This window comes from Phoxinus phoxinus, assembly GCF_949152265.1.
Source record: "Phoxinus phoxinus genome assembly, chromosome: 11".
Classification (NCBI taxonomy): Eukaryota; Metazoa; Chordata; class Actinopteri; order Cypriniformes; family Leuciscidae; genus Phoxinus; species Phoxinus phoxinus.
The window spans coordinates 17,099,887-17,113,282 of NC_136886.1; the positions used below are offsets into that span (position 1 = coordinate 17,099,887).

The following is a 13,396-nucleotide window of genomic DNA, read 5'->3' on the forward strand; positions in this document are numbered from 1 at the left end:
TGTTTTTTGTCGTTTTTTTAAGGTGAGGGGCGTCCCCAAAAACGTGTTAATGGTGGTTTGTTAATGGTATCCATCAGAGTGGTCATTGTGGCACAGCATTAAGCACACACTTAATTAAAATCCAATTACAGCTCACCATGAGACAAGGCCAAGTAATCTCAGCCACACAAAAATGGCTAGATGAAATAATTTTAGTCATTTAGTTGGTGCGGCCCTTCATTCAGACTGAACATACAGTAGAGAGTACATATTTTTATGTATGTTTCAGTGTCTATGCAAAAAGTCTACAATTACTAATGAGATCTGGTGGATATGGCATTTAAAGCATGCTCTTCTTTAACTCAGTGTTTAGGAACCAACGTTCTTACATGAATAAATTACAGACACAACAAATCTGTATTCATGTTCAGAACATACTGAAAATGAATTCAATAGGAATATTTGGGTGGGGGTGGAGAGGATGTGTGGAATCAAAGAGAATTCAAAGAGCCGTACAACATCATCTTTTGTTGTTCTGTTGAACTATTTTGGGACTTGAGCTGCCATCTCACAACATAATGTACTTGTGTTTCGAATAATGTTAATTTGTTTTCTTAATACATGAGGCTGTGCCCGACATTGTGGTATTTATTTTGTGTTTAGTTAAACACAGTCCTTGATGAGCTATTCCCAAAGGCTGGGGCTGCAGTTGTTTGTACTAGTGCATAAAATCCTTGAATTAGTGTGGGCTCAAGGGTATGTTCTTTCCCCCAGATTGTGGCTGTGGAGAGAGTGTACGCAAAGACCGCAATAGCCATCTTCATGAAGCAGCCAGTATAATAGCTCTCTGAGGCAACTCCAAAAAAGTCATTTTTTTCTTAATACTACTTGTCCTTTTGAATTTTTGAACAACACAAAGTTATTGACGGTGTTGTTTCTTTTGCAAAGCACTGCATAATTTCTGCTTCACAATAAAGAAACAAATGACATTCATTTTTGCTGATTAAAATGCCATTATAATCTGTGTAGAGCAACAAGGACCAACAATGACACAAGGAAAAAGACACATCCCAAGTGCCTGCCACTTATCATCCCATCACTCATATATATTAATAACAGTGTATTGTACTACTCTAATTGGACTGGATGTTTTACATCCTTGGGCTGATTGTGAAAGACATTACCAGATATTCTTGGAAATTTTTTAAAAGAGTAACAGATTCTCAGGCGCCTCAGGCTGTCTTTCTGCAGAGGACTCGAAGGTAGTGACCTGGAAGTTCTGCCAAGGGGGAAGACCAGCGTTAAGACAGGAAACTGCCATGTGACATTCATTGTTCATTCAGTGTCAACACCTTGTTTGTTCTCTAGTTCTGACCGATGTTCTCTTGCCTGGTTGAATTTCAGAAAGTCAAGATGTGCACCACAGTTTTTCAACCTAAGAACCTGACTATCAATGACTTACAGCATATGCTAAATTAGGCTCCTAAATATATGGGATGATCCCTTTGGGAAGGACCCCCTTCCTACAACATAAAGGCAGCTATATTTTCGTGAATGAAGACTCATTTATACTGTATGAGAGAAATTAATAAGTGTGATTTTATAGTCAACACGTTGTTTTCAAATGTAAGTTATTGGCTTTTATATTGTTATTGCACTAAAGTAAAAACTAATTATTAAAATATGATCTAGAATATATTTACTCTGTATTAAGATGAAACCATGTGTTTTTTTTACCCACTACAGTAACGTTATAAACAGTTCTACAGAGAATATTACAGATAATAATACATTAGAAGAACCAGTGGGAAAGGTAAAAGTTTTAAATTGATAGTGAAGAAACAAAGTAGCCTATATCAGGGGTGTCCACTTGCTTGGAAGTTTCTAGTGAGCCTGAAGACCTTAGTTGTGTCCTAAAAAAGACGCACTATACACTGTACTTATGCACTATGTACTCAACCGTGTAGTGTATGAATTTTGTACGGTTAATGTGTCATGATATGAGTCTGATAGCTCCCTGTCCGTATCATCCGAGTATTTAAAGTGTACTTTTTCTATTTTGAATTTCCAGTGCGAACAAACTCCTCACACTATTTATACTAGGAAACGTCATAGAATAGTGCATAAGTATGCAAATTGGGAAGCACCTCTTGATTAGCTGGTTCATGTGTGTTTAATTATGACTGGAGCTAAACTCTGCAGGACACTGGTCCTCCAGGAGCAGGTTTGGACACCCCTGGTGTTTCACTGAATTATTAAAAATAATGGTTCATTTAATTTCCATTATTATATCTACAGGTCATTAGCTAGAATTTGAAAGTAAAATCAAATAGTGTGATAAGATTACATTTATATGCGAGCACTATCTCTATGTGTGGGTGATCACCTCTTGAGTGACTGGTTGCATCCGAAATCGCATTATTCTCTACTAACAGTGAAAAACCAAAAACAGTGTGACAATAAAAAGTATGTCCAAACTCACAGTACTCATAAAAGAGTAGGCAAAAGGTACCCGGATGACCTACTACTTCCAGCAAGATCCTGAAGTGTGTATATACGACGGACTCTTTACTATCCCATGAGGCCACGGGGGAGGATTTGTGAATGGCAGTTCACAACTGACTTGCATTCATACTATATAGAAGGTTCTATTTTAGAGGTTGAGAAGTAATTACTTATTCGAAATAAGTATCTACTCAAGAGAGTATGCGATTTCAGATGCAGCCACTGTCTGTATACAGTATGTGTGAGTGTGTGCTTCAATGAAGGCAGCACATTCATTTAGAATGCTGATTAAACTGATTGGAACTACCTATGCATTAACCAGTTTTAAATCATGCAGTTCAGCCAGTCAGAATCCAGTATTCAGTCAGACCATTGTAAAATACTGTATGTATTTAATTATTGAAATTTCATACACAAATACATGAGCAATTTAATGCTACTTTTCTGCTCCTTTGCAGCTCCCAGTTTGCAAAACCCTGATGGGCATCATGTGCATCACCACACATGAATAATCACATGACCTAACCATTTACTAGTTACTTACTTTGAAGCATGGTACTAAGACTAAAGAGAATTCAATTCAATTGACAAAGCGAAGACGTTTCTCTTTCAATAAATAATAAGTTAGAACTAGATGTCAAGTAGGAAGAAATAAGAGCAAATAGAGTGAAAGTGAGAGAGAAATATGAATGTGTGAGGTAAGATAAAATAAACATTCTGTTTTTATTCAGACAAATAGAGTCAGAAAGTGTAAAGCCCTACAGAGAAGCGGCATTAACAATTCATAAAGGTTAAAATAACTGTTTATTCCGAAGATTTCGATGAAGGATGCAAAGAAACTCCCTGCTGTATTGCCATCTGAAGCAATTAAATCACAAACACTAAGTAAAGCAGTATACACACTTATGAGCCACTTACACACTCATGATCTTTAACACACATATGCGCACACACATTACTGTGAAACATAAAATCAAGTTGCTGTTGCTTTAAATGAGCTGTTATGACTGTACAAAGATTCAAGGTTTAATTTCAAATACGAGCATGTTTTGTGTGGTAACCAGCCTTTGGAAATGTTCTCCCTCTCTCGTACACAATCAATAAATCATAAAAAAAAACACAAGCTACAAGCTTAAACACACAATCATAGGACACAGACACAGATAATTAATTACCACAAATGTATTATTCATACACACACACACGAACAACACACACAGATACACACTTTCAAAGTATTTTCATGAATTTTTCATTGTGCACAGAATAAGGACAGCTGTGTGATTATGTGTACCTTTCCATCATCACGGCCTGCTATTGGATAAAAATGAGCAGTATATTTCCAGAATATCCTTTCTGGTTTGCAGTGTCTTCCAAAGATATTCAGACCCTTAATCAATGCTCTGATTTTACTATTCTAAATCCAATTTATTTAATGTGTTTTATTTGAAAGCACAGAAATTGTATTATTTGAATAATTAAAAAATAGTAATATTGCGCAAAGACTTGTTCTATTTATATCACATCTAAACTGCTGTGTCAACTAACTATAAAAATCCTACATCATTCCAAGATCAAGATTTTTGGCAAACTCTATACTCCCATACAGACAAATGTAAAATTATTATTTTGTGTCTTAACCTTATAAGTACTATTTTAAAGAGTGTAAAATGCAATAATGTCAAATTAGATGTTTTACTTTAAAGTACATTTTAAGTAATAGGTTTCAATAGTATTTTGTCATGGTTTAAACTTTAAAGCACACTTATTTTGATGAATGTACAAAAGAACATGTAAAGTACTTGATAATACGTTTAACTCCAGTGTGTTATTATTACATTTAAAGTTAATATATCTTAACTAAATTCAGCTTCATTAATACAAATGTGTAATTATAAATACAATTTAAATTACATGACAAGTTTCAATAGAAATTGCATTAATGTATATTTTAGTTTACATAAATGCTTGTCAGTAAATAAAGCAGAAGATAGATATAATTCTGAAATGACATATAAAGATGTACTTTCAGCCGTACCTGCATCTAATATAAAAGTTAAACTATAATACATTTTCATTTATTTGGAATGCAATTAAGTGTTTGAAAACATTACATTCATTTCACACTTAAGTATGTTAGTTTAAAGTATATTAGTATGCTGATGTGTACTTAATTTTCACAAGGGTGAGTGGTGAACAAGACCTGAACCCTTTCCTAGATGAGTTGGACACAAATGCTTGAATATTGTTTTGTACTTTTTCGTATTACCTTCTTCAACTGCTCTTTGTTTTTGTTCTATTTGGCCTACAGAATCACAACTTGGATAATAAATCTTGTGTTTTTATACACAAGTATTATTGTATATATAAGTTATACACGGGCCATTTTGTCCTCTAAAGAACATTTCGTCCCGTGACACAAATAGTGCATGCCCTTTTAAGATAATTCAATATGTGTTTCAGTGCTCTAAAATACAAGTATCACAGAGAACATAATTACATAAATTCATTAAAATGAGAGAATTGATTAAGGGCCTGAATGCTTTTCTAAGTACCGGTAAGCTTTTCATGGATCTGTTTTTCTATCTGTTTTTGTTTGTTATACTGTTATTTGAAACATATATGTGGCCCTTACCTTATGAGGAACAGAAGGCCCACCGCCGAAGGGTGCCAAGCTGGCAGGAGGATCAGTGATGTAGGTTTTTTTCGGGGGAGCGGGCTGGTACCCTTGGGTGGATGGAGGAGGGGCATGGTGACTCGGTTCAGCTCTCCATGTGTTCTGACCTCCATAACCAGGAGCTCCACCATAGTGTTGGTCATGGTAGCCTCCAGATGGAGCAGGGCAGAATCCCGGCTGAGGAGGCCCGTATGCAAAGTCAGGGCCTCTGGGTTGAGCCGGCATGTACTGTACCTGGGCTGGACCACGGACCGGCTGCTGTTGGGGTCCAGGCTGTGCGGCCCTGACCTGAACATTGAAGGTTGGCTGGCTCGGAGTAGAGGCGGTGGTGTAGGACGCTGGGACAGGCTGGGGCGCCGGCTGGTATTGGGGGCGTGGAGAAGATGAAGCTGGAGGAGGGATAGTCGGAGGGGCCTGTGGTTTCGGGGTGGATTTTTTAGTGGCAGTTAGAGGGGGCTGGGTTGGGATGACCATGCGGCGATAGCCTGTAACAGGGGCATTGGAGCCTGTCGCAGCTGGGCTGGCAGAATTCTATAAGAAATAAACAGATAAATTGAGATAAATAAATATAAAAATATATATATAAAAAAAAAAAAAAAAAATACATTTGCAGTTTATCAACACGTATGTTTAATGATGACTTGGCAAACTTTTGAATGTTTTTAAATTAATTAATACATTTAAAAGTTAGTTTTATAGGCCTGACCAAGGTGGAAAAATGTCCCACAATGCACAAAAGCACACTCACTCACCCACCTACTCATTCACTCAAATAACCACTCACCCACTCACTCTCTCACTCACTTTCCCACCCACCTACTCATTTACTCAAATACCCACTCACTCAACTACCCACCCACTCATTCAACCATTAATTTACCCACTCACTCACTCACTCACTCACTCACTCACTCACTCACTCACTCACTCACTCACTCACTCACTCACTCACTCACTCACTCAACTACCCACTCACTCATTCACTCATTAATTCACTCACCCACTTACCCACCCACTCACTCACTCACCCACCCACCCACTCACTCACCCACTCATTCACTCATTCACTCATTAATTAACTCACTCACTCACCCACTCACTCACTCACTCACTCACTCACTCACTCACTCAACTACCCACTCACTCATTCACTCATTAATTCACCCACTCACTCATTCACTCATTAATTCACCCACTCACTCATTCACTCATTAATTCACTCACTCACTCACTCACCCACCCACTCACTCACTCACTCACTCACTCACCCACTCACTCACCCACCCACCCACTCACTCACTCACTCACTCACTCACTCACTCAACTACCCACTCACTCATTCACTCATTAATTCACCCACTCACTCACTCACTCACTCACTCAACCACCCACCCACTCACTCACTGACTCACTCACTCACTCACTCAACTACCCACTCACTCATTCACTCATTAATTCACCCACCCACTCACTCACTCACTCACTCACTCACTCAACTACCCACTCACTCATTCACTCATTAATTCACCCACCCACTCACTCACTCACTCACCCACCCACTCACTCACTCAACTACTCACTCACTCACCCACTCACTCACTCACTCACTCACTCACTCACTCACTCACTCACCCACCCACCCACCCACCCACTCACTCACTCACTCACTCACTCACTCACTCACTCACTCACTCACTCACTCACTCACTCACTCACTCACTCAACCACCCACCCACTCACTCGACTCACTCACTCACTCACTCAACTACCCACTCACTCATTCACTCATTAATTCACCCACCCACTCACTCACTCACTCACCCACCCACTCACTCACTCAACTACTCACTCACTCATTCACTCATTCACTCACTCACTCAACTACTCACTCACTCATTCACTCATTAATTCACCCACTCACTCACCCACCCACTCACTCACTCACTCACTCACTCACTCACTCACTCACTCACTCACTCACTCACTCACCCACCCACTCACTCACTCACTCACTCACTCACTCACTCACTCACTCACTCACTCACTCACTCACTCACTCACTCACTCACTCACTCACTCACTCACTCACTCACTCACTCACTCACTCACTCACTCACTCACTCGGACATCAAGTTATACAACAGCACAAACGACTGAACTACTGTCATCACAGCTTGGTAACTGGCTGGTCGTTAACAAATGGTCGTTAATGATGGGACAGACATGTTACAATGAGAGGTGGTCCTAGTGAACATCAGGGGGCGTATAACCTTCAAGCACAACAATTTAACCATCCCACATCTTACAGCGCAAGTACAGTAATTATGCAGCCTGTCTAATACAGATCGATCCACAGGGCAAGTGCAACAACCATCAGTTGGTCGTGCCCAGACCATATCCACTCATAAACTATGGCTAATAAAGCTTTGAGATTTAGAGTCAAGAGTAGGGTATAAATTATTTTGTTGGACTGGACAGAGAGAAGTGATGGGCAGTCTGACGAGTGTAGAGACAATTGTGCTGATGCTAGCGGGCCGCATGGGACGGAGTCTAAATCAGAAAGATTTGTGTCCCCGGATTCCTGGGTGCTTTGGCTCTGTAGCTCACCACAGAGAAGTCTATTCAACGTCCAACAATGGCTGTGTCACAGAGCCTGAGGACAGGCTTGATTTCTCTAGATGTAAAAAGATTATTGAAAATGAAAATAAGCACAAACCCAGTGACAACCATCAAAGATCAAAATAAATCCTAGCTGTAGAGCATTTGGTGCTTTGTCTGATTGAATTAAAAGACCAAAGAGATACTTCCATTCTATAATATTTGGCTGATTTTATTCATCTATAGAAGGTTGTTCTGTCATAACTAACCAGCTAAATGAAGACCAAAGAGACTCTAATTTCATGATGAAACATTCAGTAATACACTTCATGATAGCACATCATTGCCTCAAGCAGAATTGCACGTTTTAAACACGTCTGTGAAGTGAATGTGCCTATAAAAATGTTTTAATCTCGTGGTGATGCCCATCTCTTCATGAATTCAGAGAGGAAGTGTTTGGTTGTGTGGGGAAAGGCACAGTTGCATCATGTACTTTAGATGGGTTTCATGGTTAAGGTGGCTTGCTGAAGTAAGTGGGTCAGAAAGAATTTGTTTTAATCCTGGGAATCTACGGTTAAAACCAACTGGATCTATAAACGTGGTTAAATGGAAAAAAAGTCAAACTAAAACGTGCGCAATTTCTTTAGAAAACGTTTATAATGTTAAAATGTGTTTTTGCTTTAAAACACCTTTTAACTGTAACTTGGAATACAAATGACAAATGCAAATATAGTAGGATATTATACAGATCTTGTAATTAATATTCTAAATAATATTCTTTCACAATCTAGAAATATGCACGTTTCTTCTCCATATTGCATATTTAAAAAATCTGAAAACATACAGTACCAAAAATTATGTTGTACAAATGTATTATACTTATTTGTTGTAAAATATACTATCTTTGACAAAAGAAATATAATAAGTAAAAAGTTAAAACTGAACTTGAAAATCAAATAAATCATGCAAATTGACAAAGCATGGCAGCCAATAGTAAGTTATTATTATTAATCAACTGTTATTTAGTGTGACCTTGAATGAAATGAGAGTGAAGATAAAATATAGTAATTTTATTTTTGAAAAAATGCTTAAAGGGCACCTATTATGACATTTAAAATGTTCCTAATGTTGTTTTGGGAGTCCCCAACAACAGTTTTACATGCATGCAATGACAAAAAACACTTTTGTTGTCGTATAATATGCATTTATTTTTACCTGATTTGCTCACCGACTCCCAAATGATTCGTTCAACGACTCATTTTTCCAAACCCCTCCTTTGCGCAACGTAATCTGCGTTGATTGGTCAGATGACCCAGCAGTGTTTACAGAGATAATACTTATTTTTAACACGGAGTACAATGATGCTTTTATCAATTCAATTTTGTTATAATAATGATTATAGTCCACTGCTTTAGTTTGTAGTAAAAAACTAAAAATAAGATGAAGAATTTAATGTTATGTTAGCAAGCATATCCCAGAGTTCATATTGTAAAAGCACAATCAGTCTTTGCATTAGCCCGATGCATAAACATAACGTTTAAAAAAAAAAAAAAAAATGCAGTTACGTTTCTACGAGGTATTACTCTATTCTTTAAGACAACTCCGAAAACAACGACAAACACTTCACATATCTCAATACAATTGTCATTGAAGACCTAGAAGCTAAACGCTGCTTACACAACAAACAAAATAATTATTAAGCATGCTACATAAAACATAAAAGCAACAATTATTAATAACACTTACAGGTTGTGATACGGAGGAGGAAGCGGATGCAAATACACTTGGAACTGAACCTTCCTTCAATATCAGCCAGCTCACGAATCCAAGTTTGATTGCATTTAAAAAGCAATCGTCTTCTAAATGGCGCGAACAAAGCACAAGGCTCAGACTATACTTCTGTGGTATAGCTGTATATATGAATTGTAGCCACTTAGTCTTCAAATGCTCCTCCATGGGCAGATGAAAAAAGTTGGCTTTTGAGTCGCACTTCAGAACACAGCGTCTCCTCGCCATGATGTTTTTTCCCTGGCCTTGGAGCGCAATAAGTGGGCGTATCGTATTCAAATAACTTTACAAGTTGACGTCATCTAGTCAGAGAAAAAGCTTCGGTCTTCTAACGATTCATAAAAATGACTCCGAGTCGACTCTTACTTTTGAAAGACAATAACTTTATATACGGTGCACTTTCATATTTCAAACTTTGCAGGATGTTTTTGTTCACTTAGATCTATGTTACACGCTACATGAAAGGTAAATTTCAAAATTCCATAATAGGTGCCCTTTAACACCATATTTTGCCAGCTTCAATAATCAGAGGTTTTATACCTGATTTCTTGTACACCGTATTCAAAAATATGAATTGGCTGATAACATACTGTATTGCTGTCTGTGCATATACTGTATAGCTAAAGAGGGCAGAAGTAAATGACTCCTCCAAGGTGACTGTGCCAGTTACAATTACATATTAGAAAATCAAAGTCTAATAGTCTGTTTCAAATAGATCACCATTCTACTCTGTTAAATTCTCTATTATTGACCTACAAACTAGCTGTCATTAACCTATGCTTTTCTTTTTAGGTTACTGCCTTAAGTCAGAGAATGAGAAATCAATTACTGTCTCCATCACATGATGAGGAGAATGAAACTACATGCCTAAGGCAGAGGCTTGTTCTTTAAAGACATAAATACGGCCTGTTATTACTGCTCAAAACACTCTTGCATAGTCAGGAAGGGGATTGAGTGACACAGCAAGCGTGATGACCAATCAAGGTAACCAATCAAAGAGGTTTATTAACCTAACAGAGCAAATAAAGATGAGTGGCAACTCAAGCTCTTGGTCACGTTCCAACTTTACATTTAACAGCAGGGGTGGGGGGGCGAGGGGAATTCTTACAGAGTTCTGTCCTTAGTTTAACAGACAAAATCATCATTGATATGATTGTGTAAATGAAGGACAAACTGTATTTGACGTATCTTTATGTGCTTGAGCCGCAGCTATTGAAATAAAGAAAAATGATAGACGATGGAGAGTTTGTTTTCTTATTTTATCTCAAGAATAATACCTCAGGCTTCATGACACAAAAATCAGATAGACCCAAAAAAGGCCCCATGAAATATTTCACACTCTTAACTACAATTTTGCGTCTCAGTGATTAGGGCCGATGTATCTGTCTGCATGCAAATGTAAAATACCCTAAACGTGCCCTTCAGGAAGTGAAATTACTCAATTTAAATGTTTCATGCTATTTTAAATACTTGATATTATTAATTTATCTATAAAGACCTTAAACCCTAACATTTACTTAGCAGAGGGCTGGAAATGCAAATAGGACCCTAAAAATAATTATATTGTCATGGCAAATTATACACCCATTAGATTAGAGGAGAGGAAATCACTCCTTTATTTGAGGGTGAAATCATGGGTAGGAGAAGATTGCTATGAAATGGCACATCACAGATTTCCCTGTGCAAACAAATTAAGAAAGTTCTGTTTTATGGAAGTCTTAAACTATGTCAGTGAAGCCATGGAAATAGGCACATCTGTTCACAACTTCTAAGTGATACGAATTGTGTGTTAAAATGAACAAAGTGACATGGTTGTAGCTTCGTCAGTTGTATTGGAAGGATCCATGACCACAAGATTTTTAGTCATACAATGAAAGTCAATGGGGTCAATGGACCCATTGACATTCATTTTCCTAGTTTCAAACTATGAGTGTCACAATATAACACTGCTGATGATAACTGCGATGAATGAAATAGTGATATTGTGTAAATGCTGCACATAGAGAAATATTGTTAATAATCCAGCACCATCTGGTTGACACTCCAACACAGTAGGTGGCGGTATTGCAACATAATGCTGGTTTCAATCATAAAGTGTAAAAAAATAAATGATGACGCAGTGTGTAGCTACCATAGACAGTATATAAGATGGACACAGCGACCCCATAGATTTCAACGGAGAAAAGTGAAGCCCATTTGAAGCCCAGGCGTACTGCGCAGGCTCAAACTGAGCTTGGTGACGTGAACAACGTGTCTAACACTTTTCAGTCTTCTAGTAGATGTGCCGAGAGAAATCTGAATCATTCCCTTCCGAATCTCGCAGAGACGGAGAGCGTGAGCATTAGCTGTCCATGAGCTAGCAGCGGGAGCAACTTTATCACTCTCTATGGGCTTCTCCCTTGACTTTATCAGACTTTATGCCTCCACGATTGCCTATGAGCTTCTCCGCCTGTCTATGCGGTAATTTCTCTACAGTGCGACAGAGAGTCGCGTGGTTATGACGCAATCGTTAGCCTATTTTTACAAAAGCGGTTTCTACGGGGCCATAAGGTAAGGTACAAGGTAATGGAGCCTTTTATACATTGTCTGTTCTTTAGAAATAAATAATGGACAAATGGAGTCTTTGGACGCCTCAGATGTAAAGTTATTCGCTGTCAAAGTGATGCCAAAATGAATGGGAGTCAATGGAATGCTAACAGCAGGTGAAGTTCTGCTACAATGGCGGCTCCCGGGGAGGCTTCAGTATCCGGCGGATGGACTACCCCCTTGGTAGCTACTACTGCCGGTCAAAATGTCGGAGGACATGACAGGTGAAGGTGAGACATTCTATCTGCACTTGAAAAAAGTTTTTGGGGTTCTGTACAAAAAACACAAATAAGATAAGGTGTTTGACACATGTCTGCAGGAAGTGCAGATCAAGCTCCAGTTACATTTACAGACACTCTCTCAATCCATTTGCCAAAGAAAACACAAAAAGTTAAGATTTAAGAATTTGACTGATAGATACATTTCTAATTTCTAAAGATATTGCAATACTATCGTAATTGTGAATTCCTTTGGCCATTATAAATGTGTGGAGAAAATCTTTTATCATTACAGCCCTATTACAAATGAAAACCAGATGAAACATTATCCACAATATATTATATATACACATGTATAAATCAGGGACATGCGGGCCTGTATAAACTGCAAGCTGAGAATGCTCTCCAAGCCCTTCGTGGACTCACTGCTTAGTATAAATTCCCTTGTTGAGATGTATAGTAAAGCTTACATGATAACATTTTTGTAATACCAATTTTGGTAATTCAAGGCACTGATGCTTGCCTACAGAACAACCACTGGCTCTGCACTGGTTTTGAGCTTGTCCACTTTTGACCACTTCCAGAGGTAGTTGAAAACATATTCGACAGGATTGCTTTCTTAGAGTAAAGGCTCATGTGATCAAACAGCAAAAGACCGCCTATTCTCCGACGGGGATTTAAACTTTGTCAGCTAAAAGACACAAGTTTGGTTTGAAGACGAAAAAACGTACCAAGCACAATGTTCTCTCACCATTCCTGATCTAACTTGCGGCTGTCAGAGCAGAAACTAAATCTCCATATGTTTTTGTGTGTTTTCATGTGTGATCCACAGAAGAAACAAAGTTTTGGAACAGCATGTGGGTGAGAAAATGATGAACTATCCCTTGAAGTAAAACTTAAACGCCAGGACAGGCAGATATAAAGCATATGCTAATAACTAAAGATTAACATTACCAACAAGACATACATTAAAAGTGCATATGATCAACTGTTGTAACCCAACCTTATCGTATGACCATTTGTATATGCACACATCACACACATT

General features: G+C 38.2%; 1 protein-coding gene across 3 annotated transcripts in view; it reads right to left on the reverse strand.

The window, feature by feature from the left end:
- The window catches only part of lpp (LIM domain containing preferred translocation partner in lipoma), a 198,462-nt gene that overhangs the window by 68,810 nt on the left and 116,256 nt on the right, over positions 1 to 13,396 (reverse strand). For all 3 annotated transcript variants that reach the window (XM_079628403.1, XM_079628401.1, XM_079628402.1), the window contains one exon: positions 5,120 to 5,692. In XM_079628403.1, the coding sequence (XP_079484529.1) occupies positions 5,120 to 5,692 (573 nt within the window). The remainder of the gene's footprint in view (positions 1 to 5,119; positions 5,693 to 13,396) is intronic.